This window comes from Leptonychotes weddellii, chromosome 3, assembly GCF_054177405.1.
Source record: "Leptonychotes weddellii isolate Sample4059 chromosome 3, ASM5417740v2, whole genome shotgun sequence".
Classification (NCBI taxonomy): Eukaryota; Metazoa; Chordata; class Mammalia; order Carnivora; family Phocidae; genus Leptonychotes; species Leptonychotes weddellii.
The window spans coordinates 109,070,656-109,092,426 of NC_138371.1; the positions used below are offsets into that span (position 1 = coordinate 109,070,656).

General features: G+C 41.9%; 1 protein-coding gene across 1 annotated transcript in view; it reads right to left on the bottom strand.

Annotated features, from left to right (window-relative positions):
* FLT3 (fms related receptor tyrosine kinase 3) overlaps positions 1 to 21,771 on the bottom strand; it is a 72,629-nt gene that overhangs the window by 25,699 nt on the left and 25,159 nt on the right. Inside the window, exons 3-9 of the mRNA XM_081814772.1 lie at positions 18,379 to 18,581; positions 15,379 to 15,494; positions 10,508 to 10,637; positions 8,760 to 8,887; positions 8,299 to 8,438; positions 8,048 to 8,201; positions 6,847 to 7,015 (exon numbers count right to left, since the gene is read on the bottom strand). Of these exons, the coding sequence (XP_081670898.1) occupies positions 6,847 to 7,015; positions 8,048 to 8,201; positions 8,299 to 8,438; positions 8,760 to 8,887; positions 10,508 to 10,637; positions 15,379 to 15,494; positions 18,379 to 18,581 (1,040 nt within the window). The remainder of the gene's footprint in view (positions 1 to 6,846; positions 7,016 to 8,047; positions 8,202 to 8,298; positions 8,439 to 8,759; positions 8,888 to 10,507; positions 10,638 to 15,378; positions 15,495 to 18,378; positions 18,582 to 21,771) is intronic.

The window sequence follows — 21,771 nt, forward strand, 5'->3', positions numbered from 1 at the left end:
ATTCTAGTGCAGCCACATGGAGAGGAGGGGGCAGCACAAGCTGAGATGTGGGAGAAAAGGCTGAACGGGTATGGTGGGACCAAGTGATCAGGGACCATGAGAAACAAGCCTCATTATTCAAAACTCATGGGGAAATCAGGAAGATGCTGTAGACTCCTGGTCAGGAAAGGAATATCATGAGCAGCATTGTAGTTTAGACTGATGGCAGGAGGAAAAGTTCACTGGAGAGAAGTCTGGAGGCAGTTGCTGTAACACAGGAATTCATTCATTCGTTCATTCATTCATTCGTTCATTCATTCATTCATTCTACTATCAATGGTAGAATCTACTCATTGGAGGAATCAGGGATACAACAGTGAGGTACAAGAGGTAAGTTTCTGTTCTCACAGAATTTTCGCGTTGGTGGTGAAGGTAGACGAGCAGTTCCAGTAGAGTGTGGGAAGTCTGATGAGAGCAGAAGTAAAAGTTCAGATTTGAGAATTCAGAGCATGCAAAAACAAGTGCTGTCTAAGGTAGGGAAAATGGGAAAGGATTGGAAAGAGCAAACCCAAGAGGTACCAGGAAAAAAGAACTAGCCTGTGCTGTGCTGGATATGGAAGAGGGAGAAAGCAAAATCCCTGTTGATCTCTAAGACTCAACACCCACATCAAGCAACTGACTGATAGAGCAGCTTTGGAGCCCATGTTTATTCGACACCAGTGTTCTGTGCCCTTAACTCCAAAGCTAAAGGGTAATTCTGACTTTGTATAGTGAGAAGGGAATTTATTTCTCTGACCTATCAAAGTGAGCATTTAACAAGTTTTTTGTTTGCCCTGTTTGATTTGTTCGCCCTGTTAACGACAAGAAGGCTGAAGTAGAAAGTGGAATTTCTTATCCTGACCTACTGGACAACAAGGAAACGGTTGCTGAAGTCGCAGTAATGGAAAGATGGGGGAGTGCACCATTATAACACTAGGGAGAAAAGCAAATGTAGCTACTTGTGATTCCCAGACTTTAGGAAGGCAGAGTTTAAGTGGCCCAAGAAGGGACAGATGTGTGCTTCTAAAAGGGAAAACGTTAATTCCCAATGGACAATAGTCAAAGACCCTATAAAGAAAGAAGAAAGGAGATTAAAAAGAAGCCAGTGTGGCTGGCCAGGCACCCCGCCTAAAGCACCAATCAATTGGATTGAAGAAAAAACTACCCATACAGTTAGTGATTATCATGCAGACCAAAGCAAAATGTTTTGTAAACTTTTTCCCTCCTAAGTCTTTTGTGCTATCTTAATGGAGTATGATTTGCCATGGGATAGACGAGAGAGCATCTGAAATGTTCTCACTCTTCCAGGTAGGAAATGGGTCACCTAAGTAACCTGAACACAAAACCAAATTTTAGACTGCTTGGGCCCCCCTCCTAGCCCTTTGATGACAGTTAAACCCTATCAAGAGCAACAACTGTGTCACTGAACCTCCTCTGGGAATTCCAAGGGGACTAACCAACGAGGTGATCAGGAGATTGAAAGCTTCCTCTTTCCCCTTAGGGTTTTTCTAAAAACGGCCAGCTGGCATGAGACAGGAGATCAGGACGTTGGAGTTTACAGTGAAACAGTATCTTGGTGACTAAGCTGACAGGACTGCAGGTGGCTTTCCATAGCACCGAGCGCTATCCATCCGATCAGGAAGCCAGCGATTCTGTCTCCCGCAGACTGCACCTGCGGCGGGGCTGGGGGAACACGGCCAGGCTGAAGTTGAATCTGGTCTGTTCCAACTTCTGCCCCAAGTTAAAGATAGTCAGGAGGTGGGAGGAAGGTGCTGATGATTTCATGTGACTCTATATAATAATACCCTGCTCGTTTTTATTTTATTTCAGGGGAATCAGCAAGCCTGGAGCAATAGAACCATTAAGCACTGAGTAGCAAAGCATTGCATGGTACAGCTCATCAGGAGGCACACTTTATTTTTAAATAACCAACGAAAATGCTTGCATTGCTTGCATTTTTGTTTTCTCGCACACTGGGTTTGGGGCTTCTACACTTTTGAAATGACTTGGTATCCAGAGCCAGTATAGTGAGGTGGTCAAAAATGTAGGCTCTGAATCCTAGGTTGCTGGAATCCCAACTCTGCCATTGCCCAGTGGTGTGACCTTGGGCAAGTCACTTAACCTCTCTGTAGCTGGTTCGTCTGTAAAATGAAGACAGTAGTAGTATTGACCTCATATGGCTGTGGGAGAACACTGTATTAAATTTTTATTAAGTAGTTTTCTATGACGTGTCTGTAATGGTGCCCAGCTCCTATACTGAACACAATATATGTGTTAGATCATCATTACCAGAAGGCTTATTAAGTCCAGTAATCATTTTGAACATAAAAGAAATTTAGAAACTTTACCGTGGCACATACTCTAAGTGAGAAAATCACATTAAAACAGAAAGATGCAAAGAAAAAAAAAACCCTAAAGTAAATGCCCATCAACAGGAGTCAGTTAAAATAAAATGGTCTAAAAAGCAGAATACTATGCAGCCATTAAGATGATAATGTAAATAGGGTAAGATATAATATACTTAGTACCATGGAGAGATGCTCACGATATATTTTAAATAAAAAAATCAGGTTACAAATGGCAAAATTAATGTCATATTTGCATAAAAACCTGTATTTATATGTTCCTATCATGGTGGTTACATAGAAAGAGTCTGAAATACAATCTCTAGAGGTAGAGATATTGGTGTTATTTCTATTTTTTTAAAAGGCAATTTCAGAAAACAGAAGTAAAAGAAGGGTACTGATTTTGCCCCATGTGAGCAAGTAACAGCCTGCTTCTGTCTTTCAAAAAATGGAATTATGGGTATTAAACGAGGTAATCCACATAAAGGATGTGCACATTGTCTGGTATGTGTTCAGAGTTTAAAGAAGTTTCTTTTGCTCTCAGTGAGCGGGGTCTTTGGGAGAAAAGGAACAACCCTGTTGCCCCCAAACAGCAGCAGGGAAGGGGGGCAGGGTTTGCTGGGGGCTCTCGGTGCTTCACTGAACCCACACGACGTTTCCCTCCTTTCTATATGCATTCAAGGCCCATCTCTTTCCAGAAAAAAGAAAATCCTCCAAAGAGGCTTAATACACTTCTGCAATTACATATCGTTTATTGACTTGAGAGCCTGTTTTTCTGTTAATCTGTTCTTGAGAACGACAGCATCTTACCGCCCAGAACTCACATGACCACCACACTGCTGTTTCCCGTAAGCGCTCGGTTAATGCTCGGTGTGTGAAGAACTCCAGGCTACTAGAGGTGGAAAATGAAATACTCCACGGAAAAGAAAAACACAGAGATCGGACAAGCCAAGGACAGTCTTTCAGAAGGAATCACTAAATAATTCTAACACCTTAAGGCTTGGGTTTTTTTGTTTTTTGTTTTTTTTTTAACCAAGAAACTGGGAAAAGCTAAGGTAGATTCAGCATTTATAAGTAAGTCTAGGGGGACAGGAAATTATGCAAAACAACAGATGAATATCCTAGGACCTCTTCGCGAGATCAAGATATCAGGACTGCTAGAGAATTACAGTGGAATAAAATGTAAACACAGAAAGGCAAGCCCTCACGCTTGGGGTGTGATGTTTGAGGAAGTAAATAGGAGAAACGAAGCTGTGAAGGTGGGGAAGCTGACGGACTCTGGCACACACACTATGACCACACCATGGCCTTTTTTCACGAGGAGGGTTCCTACAGAGGCCTTTCAGTCACAGCTACACAAGCTCATGTCACTTTGCTAATAAAGTCATCTGTTGCAACATGATTAAAATACAGTCCTTCACAAACAAATTTCGGTTTGGTTAAACCTCTGAACGTAAGTGGTAAGGAAAAGGATGCTCACTGCATGATTCTTTTAGCTTCTTAGTAAATTGGAAAGAGCTCAGATTATAATGGAGTCTGCTGTCTCAACACAGAGCCTGGTGTGGAGAGCAAAAGCCATTCAGGGCACTCAGTGGAAGCTACGTTTAGATTGGTCAGTATTCATTTTTTGTTCAGTATTTTGAGCATCTTCTTCACGAAGAAGGAGGCTCCATCTTCCCTTTGTGTTGCGTATTACGTGACGCATATGGTGCTGCGTGATACCCGGTGCCCCATTATCACCGACAAACACTGTATCCAGGGCATTGGTGTCACCAACAAATACTGCAGCTCTTCAAGAACTTTTTAAATAAAATAAACTCTGAGTTTATGCACGCGCGCTGTGCGAGTGTCTTGTGTGTGGTCCTTGCAGGGCACAGGAGGAACCACTGACTCATTCTGGCCCAGGCGATGCACCACCACTTCCAGGGGTGATGATGAATTCATTCATTTATTAAATACACATTGCCTCAACAAGGTACTGTATAAAGATAGAGGAATGACAGAGCACCCTTCTGGGGGAGCTGATAAACTCACTGGTGAGGTTCAACACACAAAGACGTTAACTATATTACCAGGTAATTATGAATGGAAGAGGCACAGAACACTCTAAGAATTAGGATCTGTCCTGATTTATTCATTTAGCTGCCTGTACAGGTTAACTGCTTGGGGTCCAGGGTACAGACTGTGACCACGGAATGAAGCGGAATTCACTAGCCCATTAGATTGGTCCGTGACCTGTATATCAGAGACATGGCCCTCTAAACAGTGATTCTGTAAAAATTCAAGAATGCCAGAATTCAGCAGCAAAGGAGCAATGAATTATCTCCCAGGTGCCTCTTGCCTTTGAATGTGCCTAATTTTGGGGGGTGGGTGGGTGGTATACATTCTTCTATACCCTCAGAACATCAAGCCCATCAAGAAGACATTTAGGGAGTATTTGTTGAATTAAATCGAATTGATCCTCTAGCTCTTTGGATCAGGATCAAAACAGAATCCCATAGCACTAAGAGCTTCTCTGACATGGGGTCACAATACAAAGAAGGGAATGGATGTTGATACCACTGATACCCATCTCAACTCAGGCCTGTGGTGGTCAAGTCAGTAGAAAGACAGGGGCTGACTCCCTGGCCGCCTACTTTCAAAAGTTTGATAATTCAGAATAAGAGCTTATGACAACGGGATGATCCTTCTGAGACAGTGGTTCTGAACCCCAGGCAATTCTTCCAAACCAGGGACATTTGGCAATGTCCAGAGATATTTTTGGTTCACAACTGGGGATGGAATTGCTACGGACATCCAGTGCGTGGAGGCCAGGGATGCTGCTAAACACCATACAGTACAAAGAACAGCCCCCAGAACAAAGAATTATTCAGCCCAAGATGTCAATAGTTTGCTTTTGAGAAACCCCGATTCAGGGAAGTGGGTATCAGTCAGCTCACAGGCCAAAGACTGAGTTCTTAATTAACTGAAAAGTGAATGCTTTGAACATTAAGAGGTTAAGGCAAGAGAGGACAGAGGGTTCCATGGGAACTCTGCATTACAGCCTTTTAAAAAATGCAAACAAGGAGCAGTTATAAATAATTTTGGGGTATGAAGAACAGCACATCAATTGTGAAACAGAGAAGAATCCAGGTTAAAAAAAACACCCAACTCTTCCCCTTTACCTGGACCAATGCTATCCAAGAGAAACAGAATGCAAGCCATATAGGTAATTTAAATTTTCCAGTTAGCTATAAAAAAGAAAAATAAGTAAAAACTAATCATTGGCTTTATTTAACTCGATATATCCAAAATACTATAATTTAACATATAATCAGCATAAAAACTGAGATATTTTACAGTCTTTTTTTTCACACTAAGTCTTCAAAATCTAGTGTGTATTTTACAATTATGGCACATCTCAATCTGAACTAGCCCATTTCAAGTACTCAATAGCCATCCTGACTGTACTGTAACACATGGATCGAGACCCGTGAGAGGAATCACCAGAGGCCATGAAAAATGTAGAATCTGGGCATTTTGCCCCAGTTGTTGAGCATGTCTAGAATGGGAGCCAGGAATCCACATTTTTAACATTTGCCCAGATGATTCCTACAGAAATGGTTTATGGACCACATGTCAAGAAACGATTTATTCTAGACCACTGAGCTGCTTGAGAGACGACAAGTGCTTTTCAGGCGCTCAGAGTCTAGCATGAAATCTTGTTACATAGGACTACGTTTAAGAGATAAGAGGTGGGGGCGCCTGTGTGGCTCAGATGGTTGAACATCTGCCTTCGGCTCGGGTCATGATCCCAGGGTCCTGGGATCGAGTCCCGCATCGGGCTCCCGGCTGGGCGGGGAGCCTGCTTCTCCCTCTGACCCTCCCCCCTCTCATGTTGTTTCTCTCTCGCTCGCTCTCTAAAAAATAAATAAAATCTTAAAAAAAAAGAGAGAGATAAGAGGTGTCATAGCTATAGAAAATACAAGAAAAAAGTTGTTTTCTGTTTCCCAAAGAGGGAACGAAGAGTTTCTCCCATGAAACAATCTTGAACACAGCTATACAAATGCAATTTTCCTTCAGCATTTATTCTGAGGCTATTTTTGCATTTATAATTTTGAAAAGTTAAATCAATACACTTATAGGTAATGTTTTGCTGTTTTTAAAGGGGTTTTACTTCCTCAATCATCTGCATACGTGCTGAGGGAGATTCAGTATACTAAAGCACAGTACTCTCAAATAGGAAGTAACCATCTAGTGACTCAGAAAATGCCACAGAACCATACTCAAACTAATAGGATTCTTTCTGTTTTTTTTGTGCGGTAGGTTACACTATCTGAACTGATTATAAGACTAGTACGATGGCCTCATCTCTGCTTTTTCTTTTCTCATCTTCAACGTCAACTCAATAATATATAAACTTGTAATACAAAACTGCTCTTCTGGGGGCAAGAAAGAGGGTTTCGCTAAGCCAGGCGAGCCCCTGAGCTCTTTGTTGGCTCACCTGTACCCATCATCAAGGCCACTCTGCTCACAAGGAAACGATTTTTGAGAGAAGGTCCATGTACATCTGATTTGTGGGTATGCTTTAAACCTGACAGAAAAACAAAACTCTTCATACTGGTCAATCTCATAATCTTCACTTGATTTGGAAGCATTTATAAATCCCTTTTCTGTAAAAAAAAAAAAAAAAAAGTACATTTATAAATTAGATGGGATCCATATGGACATACATTGAAAAGATACAGTAAATTTTTATTCATCAGTTTAACATAAGAAAACTCAGATGTGGGCATGCCGCAGGTCAGAATTGATAGCCGGACAAGAAATACAGGAGTCCTATCCCCAGTTATAAGCCTGGGTTCCTCAGCTTCTACAGTCAAGATTCCTCTAAGAATTGGATATGAATAATTGACTCCCTTCCCAAAGAAATGTATATAAATCAACCTCCAGATTTTGTGGACAATTTCAAGAGATCGAAGGGCTCCCCCAGCCAAGCCAAGCATGTACATGAGTGGGGGGATCGACTAGCAGAATTCGGAAGCCCTCTGCTGAGTGAAAACAGCTCTCTCAGTGAGTGACATGTCCCACATAAAATCATCTCAGGCACAAATAAAACAATCTAGCCAGCAGTATTCATCAGGTTTCTTTACGGAGCACTTCCTTATTAGTTTGGTACGAGAATCACCTCATTTCCTAGCATTCTCAGTATGGCTGGAGGCTGCCACCTGATCTGAGATTACCGAAGCGTGGTTATTTTCCAATCCTACGCAGCCCACCCAATTTCCGTGCATCTAAGTGCCTGTCCCTTCTCTCTGTCATTGCTCATCACCCTTGGTTCTCAGAACAAGTGTTTATTAGGTGCCTATTTTGTGTCAGGCTCTCTGCCAGGTTCTGGGACCACAAGGATAGAAGGGATTATTCCCGTCCTTCGGAAACTTAGAGTCTATTGGCAGACAAACATTCACAAACAGATGGTCACATTATAATGACAGTGCAAAGACAGTAGCATTCAAGCGAGCACGGTTTAAGTGGAAAAGGAAGGGTGCAGGCAGCTTCTACTTACAAAACTATTCTATGTCAGTTTCGTTCTCAGCTTTTTGACACGAACGTATACTGGTATCCGAATGTGCAGTACATACCTCACACTCCACACTAAAGCAACTAAAAGGATCAATAAAGATTGCGTGAGCAGCCTGCATTACCTATGATGGTAACCAAAGCTGATTTACTGGGATGTTCTGAAGAGGAGCAAGTGTAATAGCCAGTGTTGTTTCTTCCCACTGATGATACAAAAGCAAACAGAATCCGTATCATAGTTCTGTTTGTGGAATAGGTACTCATCTCAAAGTAGCTGCCCTAGATTTTAATAAAACAGAGTTTGAATTTAATGACTTCAACCCGTACTATTCGGTCTTTGTGTCTGCAGTTTCAGAATGCAAACTTGTCATCTTACCTCCTCCAGTGCTTTATTTTCTAGCTCCCAGCTGAGTCCGAATCCATGGTTTACATGAACAGCTTTGCACCTTATCCATAAGGGTTCACCTACTTTCAGAAACAACTGTGGCGGTGTGGTCTGAGGCGTTTGATTTAGATCTGGAAGGAGGAAAACATCCCGAGTGAGAAAACAAGGTGATTTCTTTTTTCCCTCAATGCAAAATACATGCCGAACATTCTGAAGACCAAAGATTTTACTGTCATCTCAAATGTTACGAGCTGCTTGGATAGAAGAATCCTTTAGAGACTGTCTACCCTTTCATAAAGAAATCAGCAGTTCTGAATCCAAAATATTCTAAGTGGCATAAAGAACTATGGCAGCTCTGAAGGTGAATGATGACCTAAGCAGTCACTGTCCACCTCGGGTTTTTCCTAAGGAATAGTCACTGAAAAGAGAAGAACCCCGTCTCATGGTCCTACCTATTGTGAACAGCTTGGTACACTCCCTGCCCAGCTCGTTTCTTGCACAGCACCTTATATCTGTTCCAAACAGTTCATGAAGTACGCTTTCCTCCTTTGTAACAACGACTGGACTCTCGCCTTTACAGCTGCAATTAGAAAAAAAGAGCCGCCTGACCAAACACCTTTTAAAATTACAAACGAAAGTGAAGGAGAAAAACAAAGTGAAAGGTTCTAGAGCCTGTTTAAGAGAAACCCAAAATAAACCCAAATCTACTAAGATTTCTAGTTACTCATTATCTCAACCAATTAGAGTAACACTAAAAAAAGAAGAAGAAAGAAACTAGAATAACACTAGACAGAATTACATACTTTTTTCTTTTCTTTCTTTCTTTTTTTTTTTGGTGAGCTCTACCCTCAATGTGGGGCTCACTCACCATAGGAGATCAAGAGTCCCACATTCTCCCGACTGAGCCAGCCAGGAACCCCAGATTACATACATTTTTATGTAAGTTTAAATTTAGGGGGCTTTGGTGACCTCTTTTGTTGTTGTTTAGCGAGAGAAAGAATGGAGAAAGAAGACAGAAAGAGGGAAAAAAGACAAGAGAAAAGGAAAAGCGCCATTAGGTTTCAATATGGCCTAACAAAGGTGGGTATCTTTTCTTTCAAGCCCAGAAGAGGACTTCGAGGGAGAGGAAGAGAAGAAAGTTGCCGAAGTCACCCCTCCGCAGAGCTCACGGGGAAGAGGCGAGGCATGACTCAGGAGGGAAGTCGGCGGGTCTCGGGACCTGACACGGTACCCCTCACCACCACCCGTCCACCCTCCCACGCTTCCTCAGACCCTCATCCCTCCTCAGCCCCCACCCTCACCTCTTCATCCCCACCGCCACGCCGCCCACCCCCTGCCCCCCACTCCACCGCTCACCACCGCCACCCGCGCCCCCACCCCCTCAGCCCCCTACCCCCAGGCCCCCCTGCAACCCCCCTCGCCCCACCCTCACCTCCTCATCCCTACTCCCACGCCCTCGCACCCCCTTCTCAGCATAAGACAGACTTGGATTCCTCCCTGAGGGTTTCCCTAACCGCTGCCTTTCCGAAAGCAGGCTTTTGGAGCCTTCCCTCCCCCTTCTCACTTTAGTCAAATGCATTCTTTTCTTTGTTGACGTATCGTTCCTTCAGGGTATTTTTTTCTTATTATAAGACAACAATAATTGGGTTCTTGTAGAAATTTTGGAAAATACAGAAAAACCCAAAGAAAAGAATTTTAAATTGTCCATATTCCTACCACCCTGAGATAACAACTATTATTATTTTGGGGTGTAGACTGCCCATCTTCCCCCTCCCCCCCGCCATGCACAGGTTACGTATGTATCTACAGCTAATCTCTTCTTTTTCCTCTAAAATTTGTGATCACATTCGTATCATTTGGTAACCTTTTACTTTTTCTCCTTCTTAGTCCCATTTTTCACTAAAATTGTTTAGTAAACTTTTATTAGTTCAAACTGCATGAATTCTACTTTGTGAGAACTTAGCTATGGCACGTGTGAAAAACAAAAGTAAACATTTATATGGTATTATCTGCCAGGCACCAGCCATTTGTTGAGCCTCACATGTATCGATTCATTTCATCACTGTAGCATAAGGTAAGTCCTTTTCCCATCCCCATTCTTCTGATGAGCCAATTGATGCATACAGTATGATGTCAACTATATTAGAAAAAGACCAAAAAGTAAAGCTATAATAGCAATTACCTCTATAAAACGTCATACCTTTCACTTTGTGAATCGCAGAACACCCATTCCACGGTCGGTTCTGGAACGCTCTCAGATATGCAGACCAGGGCATCCTGATTTTCCATTTTTCTAAAGTAAGGTCTCCTTAATGTGTAAAGCAGTGTATCTAGAGCATCATAAATCAGTAACATTTTAATATTTTAAAACTAATTGTCTTAGCGGCCCCCTCAAAAAAAGAATTCTACATCATTAAGGAAAGTTACATATTTTATACCATACCAGCATCTTCTGCTCCCCTCCAAATATATACAATAATACATCCCCTCCTTTCCAATATATTAAATTCAACTCTGGCTGAAATGCCAACTTTAGCATTTGTCCTCTTAGCTAATTTCTTGGGGTATTTCCTAAACCTACAGACAACTAAACTTACGTGGAGTGAGGTCATGTAAAAATACAAATAGTGACTTGCATAGGAAAAAGAAAACTAGAAATAACATAAAGTTTCAAGCCCATATATTGAAGACCCAACTTTCTTCCCATGACTTTATCTAGAACTAGGGAGAAATATACTGATTTAAAAACACAGAAATACAGTAGGATAGAGTTAGAATTGGAACAGAATTGAGAGATTCAGTTTGGCCTCCCATTCTTTTTGGACCATCATACCTCCCCCCGCCATCCTCTGCTCCCCACAATGCTTAACATACAAACTTTCCACTTCTGCGTGGACCCCTCTAGCGACAGGAGTTCACTACCTCCCAGGGTAGATCATTGCATTTTTCAAGAAACCTTTTCCTTTAAAGGAAAGTTTCCCTGTTCTGAATTCCAATCTCTGGCCTTATAACACATTTTGTTTAAAAATATGGGCGCCTGGGTGGCTCAGTTGGTTAAGCGACTGCCTTCGGCTCAGGTCATGATCCTGGAGTCCCGGGATCGAGTCCCGCATCGGGCTCCCTGCTCGGCAGGGAGCCTGCTTCTCCCTCTGACCCTCCCCCCTCTCATGTGCTCTCTGTCTCTCTCATTCTCTCTGTCTCAAATAAATAAAAAATAAATAAATAAATAAAAATATTATGTAATACATATATATTTATATGCACACAAAAGAATATATGAAGTGTAAATTTTGAAGCATAATATAAACGCAAATGCCCATAGACCCATTTCCAACTTAGTAACTGGAATATTAATATCTTCAAATCTACTTTTATGCTCCCCACCATCTCAACCCTAGGTAACCTTTAACCTGAATTTTGTGTTTATCATTCCTGTACTTTTAAAAATATTTTCACCACATAGATGTGTGTCCCCAAACAATATATTGGTTTGCTTTGTTTGTTTCTGATCTTCAAAACATGGTATCCCTCAATACACAGTCTTCCGTAACTTCATTTTCTCATCCAACCTCATGTTGTTGATTCATCCATGGTTTTGCACGTAGCTATACTACATTCATTTTTTTACCGCTACATAGTATTCCATCAGTGAATGTATTACCATCTATTATTCCATTTTCTTGCAGTGGACATTTAGCTTGTTACGAGCCTGTTGTATTTACCAACGATGGTGCTATGAACATTCTGTACATTTCTACTGAGGTAGGTGTTTAAGTTTCTTTAATAATACACCTAGGAGGGGAACTGCTGGTTTGTATGATATGAGCACGTTCTGCTTTACACATAACGATAATCTGTTTCCAAAGGGGTTGCACTAATTTAACTTATGCAGCAGGACATGAGATTTGCTGTTGCTCTGTGTACTCACCAAGTATACAAGACTTCTTAATTTTCAACAATCTAGTGGGTATAAAATAGTATCTCAGTGGTCTTTTTTTTTTAAAGATTTTATTTATTTATGTGTCAGACAGAAAGAGAGAGAGAGAGCACAAGCAAGAGGAGGAGAAGAGGGAGAGGGAGAAGCAGGCTCTCCGCTGAGCAGGGAGCCCAGGACCCTGGGACCATGACCTGAGCCGAAGGCAGACTCTTAACCGACTGAGCCCCCCAAGCTCCCTTCTCAGTGTGGTCTTAATTTGGTTTTCTCAGTTATTATTTTAGCATATTTACTGACCATTTAGTTTTCATGTTCTGAAAGTGAAATGCCCACTTGTCTTTTGTTCATTTTTCTGCTTTTTTCTTATTGATTTATAGAAGCTCTTCACCTATTATGATTATTAATCCTTTGTTGATTAAGTGAATCGCAAGTATCTTTTTTCATTATGTGGTGGTTTTTATTCTTTCCTGCAATTTCTGACCATTGGTCCCAATTCTACCCTCTAGAGCATTTTTTTTAAGTGTAGCTTTATTTCCACATGAAAATCTTTCAGATATTGAAAATCAGAAACAAAGGTCAAGGGAGATAATTACCGTCCAAAGTATTTTATTTTTAATATTATTTTTTAAAGATTTTATTTATTTATCTATTGGAGAGAGAGAGAGGGGAAGAGAGAGATGGAGAGAGTGCAAGCGGGGTGAGGGAGAGGGACAAGCAGACTCTGAGCTGAACGTGCAGCCCAAGATCCCGAGATCATGACCCAAGCTGAAACTAAGAGTCAGTCACCCAACGAACTGAGCCATCCAGGCACCCCCCCCACCATCGAAGGTATTTTAACTAGTTAGGCCCGGTTCCTTGACTCCTATGCCAGAAAAGTACATTACATTACACTGTCAGCAGTCGCCTCCCTTCAAAATATTTCCTTCTCTGTGCTAAACATTCTCAAGTCCTTCAGCTGTTTGAATTTAAGAAATTCCAAGTTCTTCACTATCTGGTTGCTGTGTTTTGTCAATATCTGCTGAGAAGAAAAATCATCCATTCATTTCCTGAACCTAGACATTCCATTCTCATGAATGCTGCCAAGGTTCAGCTTTCCTTTTTTTTCTTTTCTTTTTTTTTTTTTTTTTTAGCAACCAGGCCTTAACTGCTGGTTACTGCTAAACCTGTGGTTTGCTAGTAAACCCTTTCCTCTTTTTCACATTGACTGTTGCCAAGACTCCCCCACCTGATTTTTTTTTTTAACCTCACCACCCAGAATGCTAAAAGCACGTTACAATTTACTTGAATAGTTGTTGTCATATTTTTACACTATAAATCTTAAGTGAAAAGAAGATATCCTACATATAAATAGAGACAACAACAGACACCACTTATCTGACACAAATTCAACTGGCAAAAAAAGAAAGAGAGCAAGCAAGGAATCTCTGATTCCCTTCCGACCTGAAGCACACAGACTCGCTGTCCCACAGAGTGGGCTCAGGTACTGAGGAGGGGACAGGGAACAAGACCAAAATCAAAGAGAAACAAATGGTACCTCTTGATTTTTGAGCTTCTAGGCCTCTGGTCCTATGAATTTCAGAGTAAACTGAAGGGCTTTTCAGAAATTTTGACAAATTTTGACTTTACCAGATTTTTTGCCTTACAGGCCGATTTTAGAAACCTACCACCCCAGCCCGGCCCCAGTTAAGATGATACTTCTGGGAATCTAAATGGCCACAGGTGCTCTTTCTGTTAGCAACTACGACCACAAGCCCCAGTGCAGTGTGGTGCAGACCGTGTAGACCTGGCCTCTAGTGGTGTCCACCCAGCGTGTCTGTTTTCCCACCCGCGTGAAGGCGGGCTTGCTGTGAGGCAATGTGGTGGTACGTGCACCATCCCCCTCAGCAAAGATGGTACGTGCAGAACACCGTCCATGGCTATCCCTGAGCCAGGGCACCTCCATGGGCTGGACGCTCATGCACCACACCCTGGCTTTGTGCCTTCACGTCACTGACAAGGAAGAGGGGGCCTAGTACTCAGGTGTGGCCAGGGAACTAATCTAAAATGGCATAGGGGCGCCTGGGTGGCTCAGTCGGTTAAGCATTTGCCTTTGGCTCAGGTCATGATCCCGGGGTCCTGGGATCGAGCCCCGCATCGGGCTCCCTACTCAGCGGAGAGCCTGCTTCTCCCTCTCCCTCTGCCTGCCACGCCCCCTGCTTGTGCTCTCTCTCTCTTTCTCAAATAAATAAGTAAAATCTAAAAAAAATAGATAAAATAAAATAAAATGGCATAAACCATACTTTTGGGAGCAGCCTTGGTCCTTAAAGGCAGTAGGACGTATATGAAGGCACCTACCTCTAGTCCCTGCGTGTCATGTGAGGTGAAGTGTTCAGCGTATACCGTGCTGAGTCTGTACAATTGCTAGGACTGCGCATAATTGGGAGGAAACAAGAAGCCAGAAGGCACATGCATGTGGTGATTCTGCCAACCACACAGTTGCCTCCGTGGATAAGAACATTTGGATTGTTCCTGGCAGTTTGCATAGTGATCTAGCATTTATATAAATCAAGTATCCACGAGCTCCATGTGGTTATTTAAGTTTAATTTTTAACTCCTTAACATGAATAAAATTAACACTGGGGTCCTCAGTCACACTGGCCACATGTCAAGTGTTCAATAGCAACGTGTGGCTAGCGACTACCTTGTTAGAACAGACACAGACATTTTCATATCTCAGAGAGCTCTAGCGGACGGTGCGAAGATCTTACAATCCCGTGAGGTATGTATTTTTATCCCCATTTTACAGATAGGAAATTTGAGGTTCAGAGAGATTAAGTGACCTGCCTAAGGTGGTAGGAACAGATCCAGAATAAGAATCCAGGACTTCTAACTCCAAGGTCAAGGTCAAAATGTTTTCCATTTCTTCCCTGTCAGTCATGTCACTGAAAAGATGGGGGTTGGGGAGGGCTGAACAGAGAGTGTCCTGGGTTTTCAAGAGTGCTCATTCTGATAGTCCACGGGTTATGCCAGAGAGTGTCAATGGGTTATATGGATGGCTGAAGTGAATTCAATCCATTCAACTACATATTGAGGGAAACCTGAATATTCTGTCTTCAGCAGCTGGTACAATGGAATACTGAGTAGCAAGGTGCACTTACTTCTTATACTCACTGTAAACAATACTGTGTAATTGGTAGCTTCACTCTGAATGAAAAGTAGGTATTCTCCAGCTTGGGTTTCTGTCATTTTCAAAATGACCATGGAAACAACTCCTCTGAAAAAAAAAAAACAAGAAAGAGAACTGGTTATTTTGGAAAACGTGTGAAACTAAAACATAAAATTTCATCCTGAGTCAGCGGGCGGCTCAGGGGGCCCCCACATTCCATCTCTGACTGTGGCACAGGGGGCTGGCAGCTTCTCACTCCGCCGGAGCCTCCTTAGTTTGACTCTGACTTAATCCAAGCCCTCCCTTCAGAGTGAGGGACCTCCATTCCAGCACCTTCACCTCGTGCTTCTCGGGCCTCTGGGGGGGGGGCGGGGGATATCTCCCATCCCAAAATGCACAGGCTTGGGGGTACACTCCCACCAGTAGTAACGGACCGTTCCCCTCAGCGACAAGCATCTCTACAGTCATGTTGCTCAGTCACCTGGCCACCAGTCTCAGTTCCCCCCCACTTGCGGACCCAGATGACTGTATGAGCAAGATATACAGAGATAAGGAACATTCTGTTTTGTGTGACTCTCTCTGTAGATGAAAGAATTCAAGCAAAATCTAACACAATGCATTATCCTATGTAAAGGAGAAAATCACATATATGTAAGGAGAAAGATGGCTCAGTGTTTGGCCTTTAACTTTTTAGATACCCGATAGAGATAAATTTGGCTGGGAGCAATCTTTTCCAAGAAACCACTTCGATGTGTTCGGTGATACCTGTTCTCATTAAAGCTTACGATATTCTCTAATAGTTTGTTGAGTAATGCTGGGTGTAAATTTACACTTCCTGACCTTTAGATGCTCATTACTCAGAGTGTAAAATTTCTCCAAGTGTTAGCCTCAGCTGAGCGTTGACTGATATGCAGACTCTCAGGCCCTGCCCAGACCCACTGAATCAGGATCAGCATTTGAACAAGGTCCCCAGGCAATCCAAGTGCACATTATGTCAGAGACGCCCCGCCCTGCCCCGCCCTGCCCCTCCGTAGAGCTCTAAGCTGCTTGGTTCGAGAATACTTGTGCTTGCGTTCATACTGACAATACGTTAGTAGGATATGTATTTGATTTGTGCCTGCAGATATTCTGGTGATGTGCTTTCTTTCTCTGAACGATTTGTTCTCCTGGTATCATTTGTGAACACTTAATGCATATCATACACAACTGGAAGACAGTGATCAAAGCCTAGGTGTTCAAGCTTTCTGGCCATGAGTCCAGAGCTAAATTTCTGTAATTCTCTACCGTGGACAAGCTGCTAAATAGTTTTGGTACTAAGTTAACTAATCCACATAAGACCTATAATGTGGACTAACAAATGGGACCGTCGGTCCTAAATCAAAGAAAGCAACCTCTCATGGAATGACAAGAACCCTACATTTGCTTTTTGGTCTCAATCCAGGGAGAACTGTTGTGGCATAAAATTTTAATAAGATTACCAGAACATTTCTTTAAGCCAAAATTTTTAATAGAAGAGTGCTTTGGTTTAACCCCAAGGTACAAATAACCAAAAAACAGAAGTTGAGTAATACAGTCTCAAAAGAGGAAAGGAAAATGAATGTGTTCCAAGATTTGGAACCAAACTTCAGAATTATAGCCACTATCCTAAAAATTACTTATGAGTTTGTTTGACCTTAAAGAAACAAATGCAAACAATTTGGTACAAATCAGTCACAGAGATGTCCTCCCCACACATCAGTCAGGCAGGACACCCCCTGTAGGCCATTTGGGTACCACTTACTGATTGTTCCTGGAAAGACAGAACGTCCTCTACACCCTCGGGCACCAGAACACCCCCAAGAACTGGAGAGAAAAGTAGCCTTAGAATTATCGAGTGGGCATTTGAACGACTTGTGCCTCTTTCTTCCTGCCCCTATCTGGTCTCAGCAAGAGGGACCGAGACAGCAGGGGGCAGCAATCAGCTCAGAGTTAGATACAGACTTGGCCATTCATCACAATTCTTGGCTGAGATATTTTTCTGGATCATGAGACCCACGTTCCTCATACCCAGATCAATTTCTTACTAAAATACTTTGTGGATGTCACCGGCAATTCTGCTCATCGTGTTGTGAAACAAAAGAGATTAAAACCAAATGTTCTTGGGGCGCCTGGGTGGCTCAGTCGGTAAGCGTCTGCCTCCGGCTCAGGTCATGATCCCAGGGTCCTGGGATCAAGCCTGCATTGGCTTCCTGCTCGGCGGGAAGCCTGCTTCTCCCTCTCCCACTCCCCCTGCTTGTGTTCCCTCTCTCACTGTGTCTCTCTCTCTGTCAAATAAATAAATAAAATCTTAAAAAAAAAAAAAAAAAACCAAATGTTCTTTCCCCAAGCATTTCCCAGAAAGAAGCTTCTGGCTACTTGAAGTAGAAAGTAATGGACATTTTCTAACTTTTTATCTTTAAGACAAGATCCAATTAAAAAAACAAGTCACTGTAAAAATCCCAAATATTCTTTCACTGCTTGTTTTACATTTTTCCAGCCACTCACTGCCTTCTTAGGCCCTAACTATATCTATATGTAATTTTTTAAGTTCGTAGGCTTTATTTTTCAGAGTAATTTTAGATTTATGGAAAAACTGAGTGGAAAGTACAGAGAGATCCCACGTATGTTCCCCCCCAACACACACACACACACACACACACACACACACACGTTTTCCCTATTATTAACATCTTGCCTAGGTGTGGTATATTTGTTACCATTGGTGAACCAACATTGGTACTAACTCAAATTCATAGTTTACACTAGAGTTCACTTTCTGTGTTATACATGCTATAGGTTTGATAAGTACATAATGCCATGTATTCATGCTCTAACTATATTTTTAGTTCATTATTTCACTGGAGATAAGAGTCACGATGGCTATGGATAGACAGTTGAAAAGAAACTCCATATGAACTACATGCTATGCAGGGAAGTTTTCCTCCCAAAATCCTTGTGGGTGCTCCCCACTTACCTGTTTTGTAAATCAAAGTGTGGCTGGCAATTCAGGGAGCTGTGTTTAAAGACCCAGAGACAGGAAATGTTCCCTGGGGTGTTGACCAGTACTTGCAGCGTGATGGATGCCAACATGTCCACTTCCACAGCCGCTGCTCCATAGACTCCCTCTGTGCTCTCAGGCTTCAAGGCGCACCCGAGGTCTTCTGGGGGTTCTGACGCCTGTGTGGAAACAAGGTGAATTCACTATTAGTGCATGTTTTTACATCCTCTTCTTAGCTGGGACCTTTATCAAATAGATTCGTGTTGACATCCGCCCGAAACACAGGAGAACACATTACTGACTGAAAATCCTATTATTTACAATTCTCTAGAGAAGAGACAGGCGCACCTGGGTGGCTGAGTCGGTTAACGCCTGCCTTCGGCTCAGCTCATGATCTCAGGGTCCTGGGAATCAAGCCCCATATCGGTCTCCCTACTCAGTGGGAAGTCTGCTTCTCCCTCTGCCTCTCCCCATGCTTGTGTTCTCTCTCTCTCAAATAAACAAATGAAATCTTTAAAAAAAAAAGATAGATAACTGTAGGCTGCATTTCCAATATGTTTTACATACCGTTATGGGTTGAACTGTGTCCCCTTGAAATTCAGGTGTTGACTCCCAACCCCTACTACCTCAGAATGTGACCTTATTTAGACACAAGGCCTTTCCACAGGTAATCAAGTTAAAATGAGGCTGTTGGGGTGAGTTCATATAAGAAGAGGAAATTTGAAGAAGACGTGCACCAGGAAGAGCGCCATATGAATATGAAGATGAACCTCTATGAGCCAAGGAGAGGGGCCTGGAACAGATCCCTCCTTCACAGCCTTCAGAAAGAACCAACCCTGATGACATCTCGATTTCAGACTTCTAGCTTCTAGAACTATGAGACAATAAATTTGTTTTTTAAGTCACCCAGGCTGGGATACTCTGGTGTAGCAGCTCTAACAAACTAATATACAAACAATAGTCATAAAATTCATAATACAAAGGTGACTGTTTTTGTGATTATTGGTATGTAGATAAGAATCTACATAGTAGGAGCGCCTGGGTGGCTCAGTCGTTAAGCGTCTGACTTCGGCTCGGGTCATGGTCCCAGGGTCCTGGGATAGAGCCCCGCATCGGGCTCCCTGCTCAGCAGGAAGTCTGCTTCTCCCTCTGCCTGCCACTTGCCCTGCTTGTGTTCCCTCTCTCGCTGTGTCTCTCTCAGTCAAATAAATAAATAAAATCTTTAAAAAATAATTTAAAAAAAAAAGGGTCTACATAGTAATAGTAAATTGGTATCCGTGTTAGAGGGAATTTAAAAACCTAAATATTTTCTGGGCAGATACCCCATAGGCTCATTGTCACCACCACACTTCTTGCCTGCTTTAAGAATTGAGATATACTGAAAGGAGGGTGTGGTAGTAACTTCTATCTCCGGACCCTTCACCTCCTACCCTCCAAACACGTAGCATAGTATGCCTACACACACATGTGCATGCATACACACAAACAGATACCCACAAGCTTCCTCAGGTGAAGAGCAGGGTAGGTCTTCTGCTACTGATCATAAGCCATACTTCTGGTTTTACTTGTCCATTTATTCAGCAAGTAACTGATAAGTTCATTTTTTCAATATCTGATAAGTGCTAGACCATCTATTGGACACTAGGGGACTAGGAAGAAAAGACATTGATCTTGTCCTTAAAGGGTTTCACATCTAGTAGGAAGGAATAGCTAAAGCATCAGGCGAAATATGATGTGCCCCATAAAAAGATACCAACTACTTTGAAAGGTAAATTTAAGTGCCCTGGAACTTCAGAGGAGGGAGAAGTAACTTCCAAGCTGGGATGGTGGGGGTGGGGAGGCTTAAGTGAAGTCCAGAAATTGAGCTGGATCTTAAAAGATAGGCACAGAATAGAGTAAAAACAAAACAAAGCAAAATTAAAAAATCTGACATACTAGAAGAAAATATTTGCAACATATATTACCAATAAAATACCCCCAATATATAAAGAACTTTTTAACAGTGAGGGACGCAGGACCAAAACACAGTAGAAAAATGGGGAAAAGAATGGAATAGACAATTAACCCAAGAAAGATATAAAGAATAGCCCTTGAAGATATGAATAAAATGTTCAAACTCAGTTATAATTATAAGACATAAATTAAAACAACACTGAGATATCACACTTCTCATCTATCAACCTGCCCAAAATTTTAAGTATGACAACACATTGCGTGAATAATAGCTGTGAAGAAACAGCTATTCTCATACATTTCTGGAGGAATGCAAGCCAGTGTGACCCTTTTGGAGGAACATTTGGTAATAGCTAATGAAACTACGTGTGCACTCATCCTTTGAGCCAGCAATCCCACTTCAAGGACTATACCTATAAACAAGTAATTGCAAAATACTAGAAACCACCTAAATGCTCATACACAGAAGAGTGGTTGAATAAACCATGGTACTTCCATATAATGGAGTACTATGCAGCTATAAAGAAGTCTGAGGACAATGTCCATGAACTGATTTGGAGTGATCTTCTGGATATACTGTTAGGTGAAGAAAAGTGAAAAAAGTATAAACTTTCATGTACACTACACCTCATGTAAGAAAGAAGGGGATTGAGAAAATACACATGTATCTGCCCATTTGTGCACAAGAAATCTAGGAATAAGATAAAAAAAAATCTAAAGTGGGGGCACCTGGGTGGCTGAGTCAGTTAAGCATCCAACTCTTGATTTCTGTTTAGGTCATGATCTCAGGGTCATGGGATCAAGCTCCTTGTCATGCTCCACACTGGGCATGGAGCCTGCTTGGGATTCTCTCTCTCCCTCTACCCCTCCCCCTGCCACCCACACATACTCTCTCTCTCTCTCTAAAAAAAAAAAAAAAATCTGAAGGAATTGGCTACAAACAAGAGGTAAGTGGGAAAAGGATGGAAACTTGGTTATAGATATGAAGAGGGAGTAATACTTCTTTGAGTGTATCTTTTTATATGCCTTTGGATTTTAGGACCATAATCATGTTTCACATATTCAAAAAAATAAACAATTAAAACCAACCAGGATTTTGGGGGAACTCAAAATGGAATACCAAAAAAAATTTAATTATATTACAGATAAATAACGTAACCATGGTGAAGGGGGTGAGAAAGAAAAGAACTAAAATAAGTAACTGAAAAATACATCAGATACTGTAAGATTAAAGACAAAAAGAATTGTACACAAAGACTGTATTCTAGTTAGTAAATCTGTTTCTCACTGGAATGTGGGTTAGCAATTCTGAAATTAGTTTATGTATATACCAGGTTTACATAAGTCAATTATTATAGATAATGAGAACCAGGTTTCTTACTATCAGAGAGGGAAGTACAAATATGGAAAGAGGAA